Below are 23,190 nucleotides of genomic sequence, written 5' to 3' on the forward strand. Positions count from 1 at the left end.
GTTGGTATGGTGGAGGAGGCCTCCGGATGAGGGATGGTTGAAGCCTTGCAATATCGATGGGGCTTTGCAATCTGATGAAACGAAGGCAGGTTCCTAGCGATTTATTATCAGAGATCATGGTGGCCAAATGATCCTAGCGGGAGCCGGCAATGTCAGTCCAATCCACAATGACTGATGATCGTTTAAATGCTGTAGCGAAAAGAAATTCAAATCCACATCACCTGATCAAACTGATAGAAGTTTTAGCGTGCAAGTACTAACAACCTTGTGAACAAATTCGATCCTGCGAGCAACTAAACACCAGGATCTAGGGAGCATGGCCATGGTCCATGACACAACGCTCATCAGCTTGAGCTGCTGGTTTAGTTTTTTTTTTTCACTGCAAGGCCTTATGCTCGCCTAAGGCTTTGTTTAGTTCGCAAAAACTTTTGTTTTTGGTTACTGTAGCATTTCCTTTTTGTTTGACAAACATTGTTCAATCACGGAGTAACTAGACTCAAAAGATTCATCTCACAAATTACAGGTAAACTGTGGAGTTAGTTTTTATTTTTGTCTATATTTAATGCTCCATGCATGCAACCAAAGATTCGATGTGACGGAAAATCTTGAAAATTTTTGCGAACAAAACAAGGCTTAAATATGACCATAAGTGCCGGAGCCGGAGCTTCTCCCCTGGCAGGACTCTGCAGTGGCCGGAACTGGAACGACATCTTGCGGCGATTCCGCGACGTCGACCAGGAACATGTCAGGATCGAAGTGATCCTGGCTCGTGGAAGCGAAGCCATCATGTAGAGACGGCTGAACAGCGTAGGCGTCCAGAGACGAGCCGATGATGTTCCTCCTGTGGCCGAAGCCGCTGGACGGCGCAGCAGCGCAGTAGCCAGTTCCTGCACGGGCACGCTGCCCCTGCACCATCGTACCGCCGAGAGGCCTCAACTCCGGAGGAAGAGCCTGGTTGTGCCTGTAGCCGGTGGCAGCGAACGCATCAGGCCGTGCAACTCTGGAGCACGGCGTTCCCGGAAGCGCCGCCACCATGCGGGCGTTTCTTGCCTGCAGGTCCGCGAGCAGCATCCTCGCTTGGTTCCTGGCCTCGTCCCTTTCTTGCATCCTCCTTCGTGCCAGTGAGGCCAGATGCCAGATTGCATCATCAGCCTCCGCAGAAAGGGCGAGGATTTTCTGCCGCTCCAGTCTAGCCCAGCCAAGTTCTTCCTCCAAAACTCTGCGCTCCTGCAAACAGAGTGTGCAAGGGCAAAGCTATTTAGTAATTAGACTCGTATAGTCACGTGCAGGATATACTTTTGCAAATGTCAAATTCGTACGTTTCTTAGAACCCTAAATCCATTCGGAAACATATAGTATATACCACTGAAAAAGCTCACAGTTTGCCAAGATCCATTGATCTAATCTAACAATATAAATTGTGTACAAAAGATACACAATTCCCAACGAAGAGCAGACATCTAGAAACAAGTATCATATCCAAAATATTGTTGCCAATTGCCAAGCAATGTACTGTACAATATATATATCTACATCGCATATCTAACGAGTTCATAACACGATTTTTTTTCTTAACAAAAAAGAGGGGGAAAATGCTGGAACAAGTGAAGACTGAAGAGAGGAACAGACCTCTGCATGGCTGATCGATGAAACGTTATCTTCCCTCACGAGACCCTGCTCCTCTGTGTTTTCCTGCATCTTATCCTTTCCCTCAGCCTTCTCGTTGCCAAGATGATTTTATGAGCCGTTGTGCATTTCACTCTCTTATCTGTGCTTCCTACATGTGATCATCTGCCCACATAGCCTGAAGCAACGCGAGGGCTCAGATATGCAACATTCCGCGTTAGAAAATGGAAAGCACGGTACAAAAGGAACACGTGGATTCTTGAGATACATACCATGTTAGCAAATCTTTCAATACATATTATGTTTTTGGAGTTACCATGTGCACATTCAGGAATGAGAAAGAAATTCAACATTGCATGCTACTTTCCTCACAGGATTGATCAGAAATGGAAGGCAGAACTAAAAGCATACCCTGCGTATTGCCACAAGATTTTCTTAAAAATCAATATATATTTATATATAGCATTGTTATATAGTATTCTATATACGCCTAGACTTGCATGTTATTTTATTAAATCAGTCCTGATAAAAAAATCAGTAAGCTAAGAGAAGAAAAAACTAATAGAATATTCGATCACATTGAAGAATATGTGATGAAATAAATAGCATATTTAGATGACTTAAATTTAATATATTAAAGATTAAAAGTATTGCACATAATAGAGATGATGTAGATTTTTTTTGTAATTAATAAGAGATGACATGGATAGTTTGTATGAATGGATTGTAAGTTAGTGGGACACTTAGCGGGAAATGATATAACACCTTATATGAAAAGAGAAATCATTCAGTAAGATTTAGCTTTATAAGAGTATATAGGATATCACCTTGATTTTACATAAGGGAGTGTAGTCGAAGGTGAAGTGACGCCACCCTGCCCTGTCTTAGACTATCTCCAATAGAAGATACCTAAACACAATACCTATTTCATGATTTAGGTTGTGCACAGTGAAAGAATGAGGGATCCAAAACTTTACCTCTCCAACAGGGAAGACAAAAGAACAGTCCCCGAGCATGGAGCTACACGGTCGGCGGATTCCATCGTCCCCACCCGTCACGACCAGCATGCGTAGACCAACCCCACGCCACGCTGCCAGCTGCCTCGCCAAGGCTGAGGCCACCGCCATCACTGCATCTGCGTTGGCGCCATCCAAGGCCGCCACGTGCAAGGCGTCCTGCGTCGCCGCCCCGCCCCTGAAGGTCACCGAGGCCGAGCTCGTGAGCCACCACGAGGAGTGCCTCCACCTCGAGCAAATGCCGAGCTCGAGCGGATCTCGCGGCTGCCCGTCAGAGGACGCGAGTGGAACTCCCGGACGCCCTCACGGACGCTCGTGGACCCGTTGACGGAGGTCGCCCTCGTGATGCAACGCTCGTGTGCAGAGTTCGCCCGATGGAGTTCACCGCTGGTTCGATGGAGGTCCGATGGAGCTCGCCTCGCGGTGCTAGGCTCGTTGGCGGTCAGTGCTCGCTGCCACCATCGTTGCTGTGGGAGAGAATTGGGTTGAGAAGAGAGAGATGCATATTTGGGTTCCAACTCCACCGCAATACAAATTGCGTCTTTAGTTTGAGTAGTCTGTTGAACCTTCACTTCTTCACCTAAAGCAACAGATGACGCATATTTAGATTTGGGTACCGTGATAGGTAAGCTGTTGGAGACCGTTTTACCTCGCTAGTCGAAGCCGGTGTACCCGCTTGGCTCCTGCTGCTCCAAGCCATGCTCCGTGCCAAACCATCCCTTGCCTCGTCTTCATTGCTCACGTGTGGCACCGTGGCCATTGAACAGAGCCGCCACCTTAGGCCTTATTTAGTTTAAAAAAATTTATAAAAAATTTCAAATTTTCCGTCACATCGAATCTTGCGGTGTATATATGGAACATTAAATATAGATAAAAATAATAACTAATTGTATAATTTGACTATATATAATTTACGAGACGAATCTTTTGAGCCTAATTAGTCCATGATTGGACAATATTTATCAAATACAAACAAAAGTGCTACAGTGTCGATTTTGCAAAAAAATTTAAAACTAAACAAGGTCTATCCATCCAAAAAGTTTTCACTCATCCCATCGAATGTTTGGACACATATATAGACTATTAAATATAAATAAATAAATAAATAAATAAATAAATTATACAGTTTGGTTGGAAATATCCAATGTGATACTCAAAACTTCACTCTATGTCGTTCTAGGCTGCGTCTTGAGCAGAGCCGCCTTTTTCTTCCCCTATCTTCGAGCACTCAGGTCTTGTTTAGTAAACTCCAAAAATCATTTTTTATAAAAAAATTTCTATCATATCGAATCTTGCGGCATATGCATGGAATATTAAATATAGATGAAAACAAAAACTAATTGCACAAGTTATCTGTAAATCGTGAGATGAATCTTTTAAACCTAGTTACTCTATGATTGGACAATGTTTATCAAATAAAAACAAAAATACTACAATATCAAAATCTAAAAATATTTCGGATCTAAACAAGGCCTCAGTTTCACAGCAATTCCTCGTAGCAAGGGGTAGCTCTGGGAGCTCCCCGTAGCAAGGGGTAGCTCTGGGAGCTATCTGGGCGACCCATCCTTTTACAGGCTCGGTCATGCGCTAGCAACCACTAATTTAACAACTTGGGCCTTGTTTACTTGTTAAAATTTTTTGCAAAATATAAACAATAGCATTTTCGTTTGTATTTAATAAATATTGTCTAATCATAGGTTAAATAGGCTCAAAAGATTCGTCTCGTAAATTATAAGTAAACTGTGTAATTAGTTATTTTTTACTTATATTTAATGTTCCATGCATTGATTCGATGTGACGGAGAATCTGAAATATTTTGCAAAATATTTTGGAAAGTAAACAATGCCTTGCTTGCCACCGGTCAAGTTGCATCAGCGGCATGGGGAAATAAGCGAGCTCACCGACGCATCGACGATATGGGGAGACGAGCGAACGTGCCGACGCAGCGGCGGCACTGAGAGACGAGCGAGCAATGAAACCATTAGCGGCAGCACGGATAGGGGTTATGGATACAAATTTCTTTTCCCTAGATGCATAGTAGCAACTCAACTTGGGCCTTAGTGAGGGGTCGCGGACGAGTGGGTCGACCGTTGAGCTAAACGATAAAAAAGATCAGAAATTTTACCTCTTTATTAATAGGTAGGTATATTATATATAGACATATTTGAATATATATTCTATGATAAATTTAATAGTACTATTTTGGTGCTATAAATCTTAGTATTTTTTTCTAGAAATTCGGTTAAATTTTAAAAAGTTTGGCTTAAGAGAACTCTAAGACTTGAAGTTTTTAGAGACAGAGGAAGTAACAAGCATTTAGAGTGGTAGTAATCACATGATTACCAAACTGTAGCCCCTCCAGCAACATAACCACTTCATGTATTCATATTAGAAATGGATAGAAGAAGAATATTTATTTTACTGGTGCACTTAGGGTACCAGACAAATAAACTTGGTCTTCTTCTAAATTGACTTTACTATAGGTGGTTTTCAAAAATTTCAAAATAATAATTAAAAAATCTAATTAATATAAACTTCTAAAAGTTCGGACAATTGTTCGGACCCATGTAATCGTATGGCAGTAGTTATAGATTAGTGTTTCACTGGTTGTTTGTAATTTGTGTAATAAGAAAAAAAATTGGTTACGTACCTTTCATCAACTGCTTGCCCCTGATGCAAATCTCATTGGGCTGGTTGCGGGGGAGGGACAGCCCGGTGTCCAGGTCCATGATCTTGAGCTCGGCGTTCCTCACCACCGTGCCGCAGGCATCGGACTTCACCGGCAACGGCTCCTTGGCAAACGCCATGCACATGGAGAGCACGGGGCCTGCCTCTGTCATCGCATACCCTTGTCCGAGCAGACATACAGAGACAGAAACAGGCTGGCAGACATATACGGAGACGGAAACATGGGTGGCGGGCTGGCAGACATATAGGGAGACGGAAACATGGTGGCGTGGGTGGCGGACGGAGGGGCTGTTTGGTTGCTAGCCACACTTTGCCACACTTTACCTTAGGCAAGTTTGACCAAGTTGACAAGTGTTTGGTTGACAACTAAGTTTAGGCATGATTCTTTTGGGCTCCACATGTCATAGAGTTAAAAAGTGTGGCAAGATTCCTTTAGACATGACAAAGTGTGGCAACCAATTTGTTAGCCACACTTTTTGTGGCTTGCCACACTTATCTAAAGTTAGTTGTGGTAAACTATGGCTAGCAACCAAACATCCCCGGAAACATGGGTGGCGGACATATGGACGGACGTGTGGGCTCATTTAGGTAGTGATGGCAGACTGAAATTTTTATACATGTACCGTAAGATTCGATATGATAAAAATTTAGAAACTGAACAAGGCCTTAATTCCAGAGAAGATAGTTAGAGCATCTCCAAGAGCTTGGCTAAATTTAGTAGTTAAATTCTAATGTTTAGTCATTTTGTAAAATAGATAACTTCCTAAAAAAGAAGAGGTTCACAACAGCCTTGCTATTAGATAGCTAGTGCCAGTGGTTGGCTATATATGGCCAGCGAAAATCAAGAGATAGCAAACTTTCTATTTTACGAAACCAAATAGCATATCTGTTGGAGCCTATTTTTCTACTATAAAAATTCTAAAAGGCCTCCATAACAAGAATAGCAAAACTGTTGCAGTTGGTCACGGTGGGCTTTATTGGGCCACGGAGGGGTCCCGATCCAGGTCTGTTTGTTCGGCGATTCCCCTTTCCAGGCGCCGCCGCAATCTCAGATGCAAATCCCCCCACCCTATTCCTATGTTCCTACCTCCTCCGAGCCAGTAACATCGCTACCTTTGCTGGCCGGACGCATCGCCTCTCCTCTCCCGCAGTATGTTTCCATGGCATCTGCTCTGCTTCGCGGGTGGCCACGAGGGCTTGCGGGACGAGTTTTCCCACTCTTGGCAGCTCCCAATCCACTAGTCCGTTGTGTTTCCCGGTGTGTTTTCTTGTCTGATGAAAGTTTGTGCCTTTACATGGTAATATACTAATGTAGTTTTGGATGTGGATTGTGGCCAACTTTGCGTTTTATGTGCAAATGGAGACAATTTTTTTCCCTTGTTCTAATGCTGAAATTTGCACCTTAGGCCTTGTTCGTTTCATCGGGATTTAAGGCCTGGAACAATTCCCAGCTGGATTGGTTCACAAATTTGTATAAGATTCATCAGCTGGAACAATTCCTGATCCCATTCCACCCTAAACGAACGGGGCCTTATTTGGTTGCTATTGTTTTCGTATCTGGATCGCTTGTTCAAATGGCTTGTATTTTTTCTGGTCCGAAGAATCTTTTAGTTAGTCCAATACGCCTCCCAAAATTGTGAAATAAAAAGGAGATCGAGAAAAAATAGAAGTCGATTCCAAGCTTACGGTTTCAATTCTGACTGCTGGTACTATCCTTTTTATGCTCTTCGTGACAGATTTTTTCATAGACCCCGGAACGTGGCCACCATCAGTCGAGTAAAAGGGGATGAGTCTAGAAAACCATACACGCGCCATCACAACTCTTCTGTCAACTTCATTATTTTTTCCCAAGACAACATGTATTCTGGGATCACCCATGGCATTAAAAACATTGAGACAAGCGGCACAATCGCGCAGGTAGCCGAAGGTGAGAGAGGTGACAAAGATGCTTCGCAGGTAGCTGGAGATGAGAGAGGGGACAAAGATGCTTATAGGACTACTAAGCACACAGGATGTTTGGAAGACCTAGAGGATCAACGGGGGAAACATCTTGTCAGTGACGATGAAGAAATAAGTGAGGACAATGGTTATACTTTGAGTAATATACTTGAAAAAAGCAGACACTGTGATGGTTCTATATACAGGAGTATGGATATATGGTGGAAAAAACAGTATCGCATTGCGGAACGTAATGAGAGTAAGTGATCAATTTCTCTTATTCTCTTTTCCTATTTTATTTTTTGTTATTAGGGACATGATTTTGTGTCCTCTAAACATAGCATTCCATATCCTACAGCTGTACATACTTTATCTGTTGTTATAAGGGATATGATTTGTTTCCTTAAGCATAGCGTATCTCTTTCTATATCCTACAGTTGTACATATTTTGTTGTGACCCTAGAATCCTTCCATACAAGGAACCCTGCACCATTACCAGCTGTGTGCAACATTCCTTGGCTCGCACTCTTTCAGTTATGAGAAAAATGCACTCGAGGTCTTTAAACTTGGATGACATTAGCACTTCCACTCCAAACCTTGCTCTTTACTTTTGCAGCCCTTCAACTCAGCACCATACAGATAGCAATTTGCTCTGTTACCTAATGGGAGGGGCTGAGGGTATGTAGAGTTTGATTACATGGACTAGGACCTTGTCGCATCCTATGTAATTTACATTGATAGTTAAGCCTAGTTGCTTGTATCTTACTTTACTGTCTTTACTATTCACTGTCTTGATAGTTTCAGGTGTCTTAGTGTTGCAAACATGAACATAGAACACAAGTAGTTTTGGGCATCCAGAGGGCAGCTTGGCAAGAATGCCGCTTGGATTGTATTGAAGTGCAGGAATTACTTAGCTTACAAGAAGATGCTTTACCACTGCATATATAGGCAAGTGGTGTACCAACTACCTGACATATTCTAACTGCCTAAAAGCAGATGCCATGATTCTACTTGGTTGTCAAGGAACCTGAATTCTACCTTACAGTAAATGGTAAAGGTAATAGCAGGTAACTAGATACAATTGGGTTCAGCAGTAGGCCAATGTTTTTGAGGCATTGTGGCGTGGTGCGGCGCCCGACCCCCTTCACAACGCCTAGGCGTTTATGGCAGACGCCTAGGCGACGCCATATGCCCATTTTAGGCGCCATGAAGGCGTTGTGTAGGCTAGAACTTTAGATACTAGAGCAGCACATATACCTTGTCCGTTCCCAATTCTTGAGCCCATACATACTAGTGTAGCTAAAAGCAGAGTATACACACTAGTCCAGCTAAGAGCAGAGTACATGCACCAATGGCCAAAGGCAGAGCCAAGAAATACAAAAGGCGGCATGTGGCTGGGAGATCTGGGAGACAAACAGAGGAGCCAGCAGGGAGCTGGGAGATTTGGGGGACCAGAATAGAGGAGACGACAGGACCTGTGATATTTGGGGGAGCAGAACAGAGGAGCAGGGGGGCTGGGGGATTTGGGGGCAGAGCACGAAGCAGAGTACAATATTCAGATTCAGACTTCAGAGCAGTAGGAGACTGTAATATACAGTGCAGAGCAGACAACAGAGTACATGAGATTTGGAAAAGCAGATGGAGGCGGGGGGCATACGAGGCGGAAGGGGAAGTACCCGACGGAGGCGCAGTCAACAGCCGGGCCGACGGAGGAAGACTCGAGGCAAAGTCACATGAGCAGGTGCGGACTGCAGCAGCGATGTGCGACGATGCTTGAGCGGCTCCACGGTAGGGGCGGACGGCCAAGTGGAGATGTTGGGGCGGCTCTCGCAGCAGAGGCGGTCGGCCAGTGGACACAATTAGAGGAGCAGCCAAGCAGAGGTCGAGGTCCGTCCGTCGCCTTCTCTCTTCCTCTCCCCTTGCTCACACTCGCGGTAAATGACTCGCGCGGTAGATTTCATGCGCGAAGAGGCTACCTGGATGGTCAATTTCCCGTGCCTCTTACTTTTCCCGTAGGCGCGTGGTCGACTTCCCACGGGGCCACGCTTCTTTTGGCGCCCTTCCCCGCGACTGGCGTCTGCCCGACACCATTCACACCTAGGCGACGCCTAATCCTATGAGGCAGACGCCATACATGCTGAGGCCGTGGCGACCCTGACGCCCAGGCCCTTGACCACGCCTTGTCGCCTAGGCGACGACTAGGTGACGCCTCAAAAACATTGCACTAGGCTAACACTCTCACTTACCACCCAAATATATGCTTTATGCAGTAGGCATATGCTAGAGTAGGTAAAGCCACTTTGCTATATAAGCAATAGCAGACCATCTTGTATCCCAAGTTTTGCAATTTCAGATTCAATCCAAGCGGCCTATGGCCAAGCCGCTCTCTAGGCTTACCCATATCTGAGATCTATTTTGTTCTTGGGCAACAATTGGTATCTAGAGCCTAGGGTTCTTGAGTGAGCCATGTCGATCGCCAGCCAAATAGCCAGAGCTCGCGCCGCTGCGGGTGCCAAGGCCAACAACCATGCGACGCGCCTTGCTGCCGCTGAGGCAGCGGCTGCGGCGGCAGCCGAGATGGCTAGGCAGGTAGCTGCTGCGGCTCAGGCCATGGTGGCTGCTGCTGCGGCGCTGCGCGCCCAGATGGAGCGCTAGACGGAGGAGCCAGCTGGAGGATCGCGTAGCTCGGTGCGCTGCCGCCAGTCGCTGTCACCAGAGCGCTGTCGTGGTCGTCATGGGTGCTCCTTGATGCACACTATGCTTTCTCGTGCTACTCGTGTCCATGGTACCTCTTCCATTTCTAGAGGTGGTTCTGTCTCTATTGTTGTTGCTTCACCTATTGGTGCCTCCAGCTGGCTTGGGTTCTTGGTTCAGGGGCTTCCTTTCATGTGAATCTGATCACTGGGTTATTTGCAAGCCAATCACTAATGGTGCTTCTATTAGACTGCTGATGGCACATCTTGTTATTTCGCTCATCGGGTGCTCTTTGTAGTACCAATTTTTTGTACCTGACATCTCATTTGTACCTCAATTGTCCATGAATCTTCTTTCAGTGGGCCAAATTGCTGATCACAATTGCTTTATTGGATTTGATGACTCATCTTATTTTATTCATGGTCGTCAAAGCGGGACTGTGATTGGGACTTGTCATCGCCCTAAAGGTTCTCCTAGCCCCTAGATTTTGGACACCTTTCGTCTTCCTTATTCCGCCGCTTGTGTGTCATCTGTTGCATCATCATCCACATCATTCTTGCCATTTGGCATTGACTCGGTCACCTCTGTGGGTCTTGCTTGTCCACATTAATACACCAGGGCTATTTAGATCACACATCTGTTGAGTCTAACTTTCATTGCAAGGTTTGTAAGCTTGGAAAACATATTCAGCTTCCTATCCTTCTAGTGTATCTCACTCAAATCCTTTGATCTTATTCACTTAGATATTTGGGCCCTACTCCTTTTGCTACTAAAGGTGGCCATAAGTATTATGTTATCTTTGCGGATGATCATTCTCGATACATTTGGCTTTATTTTGTAACACCGATCCCATTTGTGTTCCATTTATCAGTCTTTTACTCGCATGGTTCATACTCAACTTTCCACCTCTATTAAAATTTTGCATTCTAACTCTGATGGATAATATTTGTCTGACCTTGTTTGGCAGTTTTTGACCTTTGAGGATACTCTTCCTCAGCTTTGACGCCCATCCGCAAAATGGCATAGCTGAACGCAAACATCACCATGTCATTGAAACTGCTCGGACTCTTCCAATTGCCTCCTTTGTTCCCTCACTTTTGGGGCACGTGGTCTCAATATCTGTTTATCTTATCAACTGACAACCATCATCCAAACTATCTAGAAAGTGTCCTAGTGAAATCTTTTTTGGCACTCCTTGCCTTGATCATCTTCGGGTATTTGGATATACCTGCAATGTTTTGCTTGCATCTCGTGAGCGAACTAAGTTGATGGCTCCATAGTTTTTAAGGCGATAAGGCGAGGTGCGGCGCTCGACCCCCTTCCAGACGCCTAGGCGTTTGAGGCGCAAGGCGAGGTGACGCCATACTAACATCTTAAGATATAATACCACTAGAAATCAGAAGCAAATCATACCATATATACTATCATAATAAATAGTTCTGCAACAGTAACAGGGCACGACATAAAGTAGCAAACTAGTAAATCTGAAATCTCTCATCTCTCAATAGGAGCAAATTAGACTCTAGTGACATAACATAACTTAATTACTAACGCTGCTAATCCATAGCAACCACAGATAGGAAGCAACCAGCAGAGCATAGTAGGAGCAGAGCAGAGGAAGAAGATGCAGAACAGAGTCCACGTAGCAGAGCACAGGAAGGAGGGAGAAAAGGACGCACCGAAGGCACGAGGGTTAGACCAGGTGGGGATTGGGGATGGCCCCTTCTCTTCCCCTCTCGCTCTTCGGATGGCGGACGGAGCAGTTGCGAAGGGGATGGAGTCGTGGACAAAACAGAGTCGCGCGGACGAGCAGAGTCGTGCGGATGGGGCGGAGTTGCGCGGGGCAGCTGTCTGCGTCAGTGCCGGCGCCGGATTTCAGGTGCTCCGCCGCCCTCTTCCTCTTCCTCTTCCTCTTCCTCTCTCCTTCCTTTTCCTCTCCCTCTCCCTCTCTCAACAGATGCGATGGGATTGGGAAGACACGATGGGGATTGGGGAGCCTCTGGCGGGAGATGTATGCGAGCCGCAACTTCTTTTCCCGCGCGAGCGGCGCTGCGCTTCCCACCACGCGCAGCTCAATCCTTTTCCCTACCCCCTGCGCACGCTCCTCCCTCCTTTTCCTCGGCGCGCGGATCGCGCTGCTCTTTCCCTCTCACCTTTTCCGTCCAGTGGCGTCCGCCTCCGCAAATCCGACGCCTTGGCGACGACTTTTGGCCCAAGGCGACGCCATATTCGAGGAGGCCGCGGCGAGCACGACGCCACGATTCAAAAATCGCCCGGACGTCTAGTCGTCGCCTAGGCGACGCCTTAATAACTATGGATGGCTCAATCGGTAGAATGTGTTTTCCTGGGGCATGAGCATTAGGGTTACTGCTGTTATGATCCTTCCACTCGCCACATATGTATCTTTCGTGATGTGACATTTGTTGAGGACTGACCTTTCTTTTATAACCCTTCTACCCAGTCATCTCCCTCTCCTACAGAGCCCACGTATTTTCTTTACCTTCCTCCTATTTTATCTAGTGATGATGCCTCCTTGTTCTACACCATTTCCTTCTCATGACCCTCCACCAATCCTAGCTCCGCAGTCTCCACCACCCAGGCCTCCACCATGTAAACCACCCATCACGTGTTTACGCTCATCATTCCACCAGTCCCATAGAGCCTCCATCTTATCCTTCTTCCTCAGCCAGTCGTGATGCTCTTGTTTTTTTGTTGATTCTAATGCTTCTAATGAGATAGAGTTTGCCTGATCGCACCACTATTGTGCCACTTGATAAATTGTGATTTCCACTTGGAAGTGATATTGTGGATGAGACATCCACTAATCAAGATGCTTCTCTCATTCCGAAATGGCAGCCTGCTATGTCTGAGGAGCTCGCTGCACTTGAGCGCACAAGTACTTGTGATATTGTTCCATTACCATCTCATACAGTTCCTATCACATGTAAATGGCTGTTCAAAGTTAAAACCAAATCTGATGTCCTGTTGAGCGATATAAAGCTCGTCTAGTCGCCAGAGGTTTTCAGCAGACTCAGGGTCGTGATTATGATGAGACATTTACTCTTGTTGCTCACACGACCATGGTTCATACTTTGATTCCTGTGGCTGCTGCTAAGTCCTGGACTATCTCTCTGATGGATATTAAAAATGCTTTTCTTCATGGTGATTTACATGAGGAAGTTTATATGCAGCCACCACTAGGTGTTGATGCACCACTAGGTGTTGATGCACCTTCAGGATATGTTTGCTGTCTTCGTCGTGCCTTATATGGTCTTAAAAAGGCTCCACGTGCTTGGTTTGAGTGTTTTGTATCGGTGATACAGGATGCTGTTTTTTCACTGAGTGATGATGATCCTGCCTTATGTATTCATCTCTCTCCGCAAGGGTGTACCTTGCTCTTTCTATATGTTGATGACATGCTAATCACGGGAGATGATATGGGCCACATTTCTCATGTGAAGGAACAACTTGGCAAGCGGTTTCAGGTGTCTGATCTAGGTCCTCAGTTATTTCCTAGGGATTGAGGTGTTACATTCTCCAAAGGGTTATTATCTCTGTCAGTCCAAGTATATACATGATCTTATTGCTTGCTCTGGCATTTCTGATAATCGGACAGCTGCAACACCCATGGATCTTCACTTGGAATTTTGTCCTACTGATGGTACTCCTCTAGAGGACCCCTCACGATATAAGACATATTGTGGGCAGCCTTGTTTATCTCACCATTACCGACACCGACATTGCTCATGCAGTACATATCTTAAGCCAGTTTGTCAGTGCTTTTACTTCAGTTCATTTTTGACATTTGCTCCGCTGAGATACTTAACGGGGACATCATCTCAGTGTTTGTTCTAATCTATGCTAGTGATAATCCGCTCCGTCTTTATGCCTACTTGGACTGCACTTGGGCGAGTGATCCTACAGATCACCGTTCTGTTACTGGTTATTGCAATTTTCTCGGTTCTTCTCCCCTTGTATGGAAGTCCAAGAAGCAATCAGCTGTATCCTGATCCAGTACAGAGGCAGAACTTCAAGTACTTGTGTTACTACCACCTCAGAGATTAGATGGCCTCGATGACTGCTAGCTGATTTTAGTGTAATATTGGAGCTAGAGCTATACAGATTGTCAATGATTCTGTGAAACACGAGCTTACACATATTGGTGTTGATGCTACTTTCCCAGTCTCATTGTCATTAAAAGACGATTGCTCTTCAGTGTGTCCCATCAGAACTACAAGTGGCAGATTTATTACCAAAGCATAAACTCGCGAGCAACTTCGGCTTCATATGCTCAAACTCAATGCTTCACATCCTCCACCTCCGCCTTTTCTTTCCACACCGGTGAAAACCGAATTTCATTACTAACTAAAGCAACGAAATTACACAGTTTAGCAGTTAAGCAGTAATAAAAATGATAATAGGAGTGCCAAGCGTCCATGCAACTATTCGCCAAGGGAACATTTGCATGAACCCCAAAAACTAACACCACAACAAGGAACGAGAGAAAGATGTCTATCCAAAAAACCCCCTGCAAGCACAACTAATGAGGCCTTACTGGGCACCTTCCCAAACAGCACGCAGGCCGCAACCAACAGACACTATCATCTAACCCACATAGGGAACCAACTGACGCTCCTCTTGAGCTTGCGCCGCCAGATCTTGCTTGTGGAAGAACAGGGCCATTGTCTTCACCACTTCCACGCCTTGAATGATCTGCTGCTTCTTGTTCTCCTGTAGCAGACCTGCCCAATATATAAGAAAGGAGCATATCATGCTATCCACCTCTGCCTTGAGTTTGAAGGGGGGTGTTAAGTGTATCTGTAGGCCCATACTCTCTTGGCCCATATGGCCCATGTGCCCTAGTGTATATATACACAACTACACATAGAAAGCTCTCTCTCTTGCCATCTTGAACTCACTGTAACAATTACCACAATAGAAACCAGGAAAAATGGTTGCATGTCTTACATTACAAAGAACGACCCAACTTGGTGTATTTAAACTAGAGCATTAGCATGACCTGTGCCTAGCTCTTGCAGTTTATGTGCCCCTGCCAGACACCACAGCTTTGTCTCATCCTTGAAATATTTTTGGGCGATCGAAAGCGAATGGGAGATCCCATCAAAATTACAGCAATCCACAAGGTCCAAGCACCCAAAATTACAGCAGTCTTAAACCCTTTGGGGCTTTCCTATCCTTAGACTTGCTTTTCTCCACCAATCCAGAAAGCTCAACTCATTGTTATTTGGAAAAATACGCTCCAATCCGATGGGAACTGATAAATTATACCAGAATTTTCATACAAAACACAATTTGTGATAATGTGCCGAGCAGTTTCTTCCTCTTGGTCATACAACATGCATAGCTCTTGCAGTTTATGTGCCCCTGCTAGACACCACAGCTTCATCTCATTCTTGAAATTTTGGGCGATCAAAAGTGAATGGGAGATCCCATCAAAATTACATCAATCCACAAGGTCCAAGCACCCAAAATTACAGCAGTCTTAAACCCTTTGGGGCTTTCCTATCCTTAGACTTGCTTTTCTCCACCAATCCAGAAAGCTCAACTCATTGTTATTTGGAAAAATACACTCCAATCCGATGGGAACCGATAAATTATACCAGAATTTTCATACAAAAACACAAGTTGTGAGAACGTGCCGAGCAGTTTCTTCCTCTTGGTCACACAACATGCATTGGAAATCAAAGTGTTTAGTGTTACAAAAAAAAAATCAATGTTTTCATCTGGCTTCTTTTTGTGGACCAACCCAATACAAGAAATATCCTAAGAAGGAAAACTAAAAGGTAACAGAAGTGAGGATTATGGTTGTGTGCTTTGTAATCTACAAGTTGAAGAGACAACTTTTCATCTGCAGAAGTGAGGATCCGTAATACTATCAGCACCTGCCGCCATCATCTGCAGAAGAGTGATGGAATGTTTAGTAATGCAGAGAGGCGGTGAGGGTAGAAAATGGAGAGCGGCAATAGTGCTTGAAAGGAAGTGCTAGGGTAGGGTAAGGGGTAGAGCGGCTCTTGGAGGAAGGTCACAGGAACGATGGGCACAAGCACCTGCACGGGCTGAGTTTGAGGGTGCACAGTTTTTCCACATGTGGTACCCAATATGTCAGCGTGGGGACTTCCATGGGGTTTAGGACACCTGAACAAATCCTTGAGTGGAATAATCCTATTGCCATATGCTTGTAGGTGATGCTAGGAGTCTTACCTTGTTAGAAGGTGTCATGGGCCTGGGTATCTAGGGATGGCGGCCCTTGGCTTCTCAGCTCATAGTTCGAACCAGGTAAGGTTGCCACGGCTTTTGCCTGGCTACCAAGAGCAGAGGTGAGATGAAGAATAGCAGAGGGAGATTAGGGAACTTTTTACTTGCTTTCATTCAACGAGTACAGAGGGTACATATAGGAGCTTAGCTTGTGCCAGCCATTAACTGCTAACTGGCTAATTAATTCCGTAATCTCTATTACTTCTTAATTGCCTTAAAGACTACAGCCCCTCTAGCTGCCTAAGCCTCCTTGGTTTCTTCCAGGCCATGTGCGTCCTTGGGGGCTGCCGTGGCTGCTCCTCGTGTCCGAAGCCAGTGACTGTAGTGTCGGCCCCCACATGACATCTCTCCCCACCTTGACGAGCAGCTCGTCCTCGAGCTGGAAGCTTGGGTAGCGCTTGGTGAAGCTGTCAATGTCTTCCCAGGTGGCGAAGGTCGAGGGCTCGCCTTGCCAATGTATCAGGACTTGGCGGACGCCGTAGGCCAGCTTGGTGCGCGAGGCGTGTTCTAGAACTGGCTGTGTGGCACCATGATGCACGGGAGGCAGAGTCGGAGGAGTGGCAGGAGTGCCCACGAACTTCTTTAGGAGCCCGACGTGGAAGACATTGTGCAGACAGGTGTGGGGAGGGAGCTCGAGGAGGTAGGCGACGTCGTTGATGATAGCAGCAATGCGGTACAACACATAGTACCGAGGCCGCAACTTCCCTGTAGTGACGCTGTGGAGGGCAGCTAGGGCCGGCCACACGCCTTGACCCTGCGCTGCCATGGAGGCAGCCAGATCTGGCGTGTCGCTGTTGCTGGGCGGATCTGTCCATCTCCACCTCGTCGATCTGCGTTGGCGCCTTCGACCCCGCGTGTTCGTGACCCACCGTGCGCCTTGCGCTGCCCGATCAGGACTGGGTACACCCGATCTGCTGCTGCTGTATCTTTTTGGTTTGCCCGATCACTGATCGGGATTGAGTCGCCCACCGTCCGTCGACCTCGCGCGTTCTACTCCGGCATCGACATCGACTTCATCGACATCGACTTCATCGACATCGTCTCCGAGTACTACGTGCATCTTCTTCGAGCAATAGGGCTGCTGTTGTGTCGCCTCATCGGGCCACAACACTTTGTCCGTGTGTACGCTTCGCCGTTGCATCTCCATCGCCATCATCTGTGCATCGACGACTGTGTTGCGCAATCCCTGCTGCGCCATCTGTCTGCACAAGGTCTTCGTCCTATTGATTGGGTCTTCGTCATCGAGCTGCCACTACCCGCGTCGTCGCTGAGACCTGCTCGCCGACGCGTCTTCTCCCGCATTGCTTCTTCGTCCAGCACAACCACACGGTTGGGGCCCTATCTCTTGTACGCTTGGTATTGGCAACACCGACACATGCTTTCATCCCCGACGCGTTGCTGGATCTGGCAAATCCAATTGCGCCTCGGTGCTCAGGCGGCTTGACTGCATCGACTTCGGCATCGACCCTCCCGTTCCTACCCCGTCTGCCTCGATTGCGTCGTCGCCCTTCTTCTACGACGGTTCTGATTGCATCGACTTCGGCATCAACCCCTCCCATGACGACTGCCTCGACGCGTCTCCGTCATTACCATGGCGCCCCTTGTGTGCCTGCAGCTCCATCGACACGCAACCAACCACAACTACGTCGACCTCGGCCATCTTCAGCACGGCTTCTTCGACCATGGCTACTGCGCCCTTACGCTTGGCTACCTCGACATCGGCACAAAGGGCTACCGCGTTGCATGAGGACTCATCGGCTTCTTCTCCAGCCACAGTATACGCGGCGCATCGACTGTTATGACTACGGGGGAGATGTTACTTATCAGCTTCTTCTCCAGTCTTACCGTCTGTAGCGCTCCTGCTGTGACTGCGGTGGGATATTAGAGTAAATAGGAATAGTACCGTATTGTGTACCCACATAAGGTGTTAGTCCTATGTATCCTATATAATCAGCCCATGAGGCCCAATGCAATATATTCAAATATTCCACCAATTATATTCTCCTTCACTCGTGTCCGAGGCCGGCAGCTGTAGTGTCGGCCCCCCACATGACATAAGGATAGAGGTTTCTCTCCTCCATCACTCTTCTGCAGTAATACTGGAGGGTATTGAGTTGTAGCACCAATGCACTAATGGGCTGGAAATCATCCCACCCAACTCCGCACACCAATCTCATGTAAATAAACTAGGTGAATCATTGTGCGTTGCTGCGGGATTTAAGGGAGATTTTTTATAAACTATGGCCAAAATATGCAAGAGTTTTTTTAGGTAAAAGAGTATGAAGAGCATGTAATATTACAAAGCAGCACTTAGATCGAGTTTGCTGAAAACATGAAATGGTGGATTTTCGAATAAAGGAAGCATGTCATGGTAGGGCTAATGTGAACACAGGGTTAATACAAAATAGAACTGGTTTTCAAATAAAAAATAGATAAATGTTGCTAAACACATAGTGGTAGTCTGGCTTGGTATGTAATCATAATGGTAGCTGTCACACATGCGTCAACATTCAACAACCGTTTCATCTCATGGAATAGACCATTTACTAATCAAATAAAATAACAAAACCCACATGAATTTGTACATAAAAAGAATGGAGGTGGAAATAAAGAAAATCGTAAAAAACGGAGCAAACTACATTGCAACACATATATGTATATTAAGAGCTACAAAACACCATCAACTAACAAATAGAAAGAAACAATATCGGTTGAGTAGAGCTGCACGTAGATCGAGAAACATTAGTATCACTAGGGCAAGAAATTCTGGTTTATCAGCCATGGAACAATATTTTTCTCTCACAACAAATCAGCTTCAACTGGCTTATCAGCCGCATAAACCATCAGCCGTACATCTCTGAAATGATTTGATGTGAGTTAAAAAGGTTAGCTCTATCTAGGGTGGCGCCATGGAGAGCCGATGGCCAGCAAGGTGGACCGTACTAGCTGTCGACATCTTTGGGCACTGATCCTTGGGGATCATGTGTATTCGGGATGACATGGCATGCATCATAAGTGTGTGTCCAATTCATTCACCCATGTCATAAGCCATGTGGATGAAATGACATGCATCATAACACATTAAAATTGTATCTCGGATGACATATATAAGACAAACTGATTGAGGAAGAAAATATTAGAAGTTCCTCTTGTGTGTGTTCATTTTTTCACATAAATGGTGCAAATGTGGAGAGAGATAGTGGTTGTTTAGTTGCTCATATAAATCGTGCACTTGTTGAGATTACATTGAAAGCCATGTGAGTGATCTCTTGGATGAAAATCTTGGGCTCATGAGTTTCTCTTTAGTTAATTAATGAATGGAGAAGAAAGAAATCAAAGAGACATGCATCCTAATGGGCAGAATACATGCAGAGTTGTATCTGACGGACAGAATGATCAAGGTGATGTGGCTGCTTGAGAGAAGAGAGAAATAGTATTTATGATGCTTAGTGGGTTCCAATTATATAAGATATAGATTGCAGGCATTGTATGCTTTGGGACAAAAGATGTCATACCATTTGTGTTGATAGCCCCTTCAACCCTCATTAATCCTGTGCTGAATGCTTTCACTGCAAGCAACTGATAAGCTTTTCAAGGCATTGCTTTTTGTGTTGTTCCTAGAACTTTTCAAGGGTGCACAATTCCTAGAAAAAGGAACATAGATTGTCTATGCTTAGATGATGAAAATGAAAAATTACCGATAGACCATGTAATCCTCAAATAGCATATTTACTTTCAAGTATTTATTTACTGCATCAATTTCAATATAAACTTATGATATGACTATATAATTTTTATGAAGCTCGGGTGGAGGCAATGATGTTTTCAGATCCCACAAATGTTATCATCCGCAATGGAATTCGCATGCACCATGGCCGTGCTTGCATGCTGCAAATTTTATCATTAGAGTTGGCTGAAATTTCTGTGGATGGTGGCTTAGTAGAGTTGTATGGATACATAGCAGTGCGGGATGAACTGGATCCATTGCTTAATTATATCATCAATTTCAGCAGGGATGATCCCATCGTTGTGGAGCAGGTGCATGTCCATACTTATCTGCAGTTACCAATTATTTCAAGGAATATGTTTTAACACTCCCTAGTAATGAGGTTTGTTTGCTTAACCCCCTCGGGTAATAATACCTTGGGCAGTTTTGAGGTGGTTTCACCCACATGGCTCGTTAGGTGGACCCTGCCACATGGGAAAAACCACCCCCAAATCTGCCTTATTGAATCATTTAGACAGCAGATCAGATGGTATGGAATATTTCAGGGCTAAATACCCCATTTTTGTACTTGATGGTGATAAGTAGAGTCATTCCTTATTTTAAATTACATTACTTATTTCACAATACTAGGCTAAACATATCATTACATACTCTCCACGGCATCTCTCTTTTGCATCATTAAAGTTTGGATAGATTATGAATGTTGAATTAACTGTTCTCTTAAATTATTTGGTGGATATAAGGCTTGTTTGCCCTCTTGATGTCCTTAATAACTAGAAATAGGATTAGTTTTTTGTTGCTGTGTTATAGCTCCCATGTAATATTTTTTTTAGCTGCCAAAAAAAAAGATTCCATGTGATTAATCTGTCCAAAAGTAGCTTAATGATAGTATAATCCTTTGGATTGTAGAAGCTACTTTATCGGTCCATCAATGTAAGTCAAATTTCGATTTGGAAATCAAACTTAATAAGCTTCTACCAACAATGAGTCAGATTATAAGCACGCTTAGTGTAAGTTGCATCAATATGTTGATACTTGAAATACTTTTTAGATGACATTGATTTAGTAGCAATGGGAAATCTATTGTAAGAAAAAATAAAGGTCAATATCTACTTTTGAAGAGTCTCTCCTTTCAAAAACATGTCATATCAATGGCCTGAACGGGTCCTATATTATGAAATGATTGTTTACTATGATAATGGTAATGGATTTAAATTATGAAACTTAGGGAGTATCATGTACCCACTATCCCCACAAAATCTTATTGAACAGTTTTGGGCTCTTGGTTGCTGCTTAGTTTACTACACATTGATTTTTTTTTGTTTATAGGCATATGAAGAATCATAGCATTGATTCCATCTATACAGAAAATTTTTCATTTCACACAGGTTTATTTGACTATTTGGGATCTGAAACAAAATCAAATGAATCACAGGGACAATTGCCCCTCTATCACCATTGCGCACTTTGTAACAATTTTGTCTGTTAAATGACAGAGATCTTGATTATCAGTGGTAAAATATGCAAGTAAATGTTTTTACAAGTGGAACATCCTAATAGAAGCATCTACTCTAGCTGTTTCTTATGTTTATTTGAAGAGCTACTAAGTACAATAGTTTTGCAGGGTTCTCTCATCAACATGGCTGGCCCTAAGCGAGCGATAGATTTTTTTGACCAAGCTCTAATCGAATATGACATGAGGATCAAGACAGGTGAACAAGAAAAAGATGACCTACAGCTGATTGATGGCGCATCAATCATAGGCCCTTCAGTCATGTGGGATCGCCCATTCACATGTCGCTTCGCTGGTGATTGTGGTACAGTTAAGTTAACTGCCGCACGTCTTTATGATGCAGTTGAGGCTACTGTAGAGGTCCTAATATTGGAAGTACAGAAAAAATTTAATTTGTCTGTTGGTTGTATAACCAGTGATTTGGATGAGGAAATCCGACTCTTTAACGGTGCTATCATGGAGTCACGTGCGTTAAAGAGGTCGGTGGTTGCTGTAACGATGTATTATTCGTTAGATTTGAAGTTCAATGTAGGTGCATTGTCATCCAGTTTGGAGCAGCATTTTTGTTCCTTCAAGGCCAAAACCCATGGCCATGATGTTCAAGAAATAAAGACTGGTTTTGGATTAATCTCAGTAAAGGTGACTTGGTCAACTATGCTGAGGGGGTACTACGGTGATGCCTGATAGCTTTCCTGTGCCTGTAATGAGTGAGCCAAGAGACTAAAAACTTGGGCAGTTGAGTGGTGGACTTGTAGCTGTGCAAACTTGATTTTAACTTTGTTTAATAAGGAGCATTGTAACTCTTGTAATATGTCTTTATACTTTATCATACATATTCGGTTCTCTTGTCTCCATTATTTTAGCAGCAGGGGTTAGGTTAAACGTATGGACGAATTTCCCACCCACATCCACTCTGATGATCCACAGTGGATGAGAGTTGGGGAAACTGCTGCAGCGGATGAACATGATTCCAGTTTCTGACTCAATGTTCAGCTAATTTCTGAATTATTTATTATGCATCGTGCTTTAGTGGTTGTAAGTTGTAACTTCTGGTGTGATGCTCCATTACTAGATCAAAAAGTCTCTGTTCGGATATACAAATAAAAGACAGGAAGTTTTCTCCATGGTGTTGTGCAGCCTTTTTTCTTATGGCATAATTGTGGACACCCGCAAGTCTGATTTGTCTAAGGCACAAAAAGAAGTGTGAACTTGTATGGTTGATTGGTATCTCAGCGAGCACTAAGAGCATCTCCAAGAGACTTTGTATATTATCCCTAAATGCTAGGAATAGCAATTTTGATGAAAAACTATTCTCCAACAGCTTCTCTAAATGGTCATCCAAATATAGCCATTGTCTATTTCGGGTTTTTCGCTAGCCAAATATAGAAGGCGAGAATGACTTTCTAGAGTGCGCATGAGATTTACCAAAACTATTGGAAAGTACAAAAATATAGAAAGTGATTTAGAGAGTGAGATTTAGAAAAGCTCTTGGAGATGCTCAGAGCATCTCCAACAACTTGGTAAAATTCACTTGTCAAATCTTGAGTTATAGCAAGTTGCTAATTTATTTAGCAAAAGAAAAAAGATGTGTCTCCAATAAGTTACTATTCTCACTTGGTTAAAATAGAGAATGACAGATGGGACCCGCTCACTTGGTAAAAGAATATGTATCTCCAACAAGTTGCGCTCGGGATAGCAACTTGACAAATCTC

At 44.5% G+C, this 23,190-nt stretch overlaps 2 protein-coding genes across 12 annotated transcripts; one reads left to right on the forward strand and one right to left on the reverse strand.

Moving 5' to 3' along the window:
- Positions 549-12,006, reverse strand: LOC8081470 (probable 4-coumarate--CoA ligase 5). Of its 11 annotated transcripts, none has more exons than XM_021451617.1 (8): positions 5,293-5,690; positions 4,544-4,596; positions 3,292-3,425; positions 2,604-3,222; positions 2,454-2,515; positions 1,899-2,038; positions 1,630-1,804; positions 549-1,227 (listed from the first exon to the last, which is right to left on the reverse strand). In XM_021451617.1, exons 7-8 carry the CDS (start codon positions 1,696-1,698, stop codon positions 634-636), a joined length of 663 nt encoding a protein of 220 aa, XP_021307292.1. In that variant the 5' UTR covers positions 1,699-1,804; positions 1,899-2,038; positions 2,454-2,515; positions 2,604-3,222; positions 3,292-3,425; positions 4,544-4,596; positions 5,293-5,690; the 3' UTR covers positions 549-633. The 11 variants fall into 11 exon arrangements, 10 of the variants coding, with proteins under 10 accessions (XP_021307292.1, XP_021307288.1, XP_021307290.1 ...); XM_021451613.1 differs by having other exon boundaries at positions 2,454-2,535; XM_021451615.1 differs by lacking the exon at positions 1,899-2,038.
- On the forward strand, positions 5,811-22,330 carry LOC8081472. The gene is made up of 4 exons (XM_002465407.2): positions 5,811-6,588; positions 7,067-7,527; positions 20,041-20,276; positions 21,590-22,330. Exons 1-4 carry the CDS (start codon positions 6,383-6,385, stop codon positions 22,160-22,162), a joined length of 1,476 nt encoding a protein of 491 aa, XP_002465452.1. The 5' UTR covers positions 5,811-6,382; the 3' UTR covers positions 22,163-22,330.

This window comes from Sorghum bicolor, chromosome 1, assembly GCF_000003195.3.
Source record: "Sorghum bicolor cultivar BTx623 chromosome 1, Sorghum_bicolor_NCBIv3, whole genome shotgun sequence".
NCBI lineage: Eukaryota > Viridiplantae > Streptophyta > Magnoliopsida > Poales > Poaceae > Sorghum > Sorghum bicolor.

Bases quoted from the DNA above. Each gene is read 5' to 3' on its own strand.
- LOC8081472 (XM_002465407.2), top strand. From the start codon at position 6,383: ATGCAAATCCCCCCACCCTATTCCTATGTTCCTACCTCCTCCGAGCCA. The intron at 7,528-20,040 runs GTAAGTGATCAA...ATTTTTATGAAG, and splicing joins CATTGCGGAACGTAATGAGA to CTCGGGTGGAGGCAATGATG. The intron at 20,277-21,589 runs GTGCATGTCCAT...ATAGTTTTGCAG, and splicing joins ATCCCATCGTTGTGGAGCAG to GGTTCTCTCATCAACATGGC.
- LOC8081470 (XM_021451618.1), bottom strand. From the start codon at position 1,698: ATGCAGGAAAACACAGAGGAGCAGGGTCTCGTGAGGGAAGATAACGTT. The intron at 1,228-1,629 runs GTCTGTTCCTCT...CTCTGTTTGCAG, and splicing joins CATCGATCAGCCATGCAGAG to GAGCGCAGAGTTTTGGAGGA.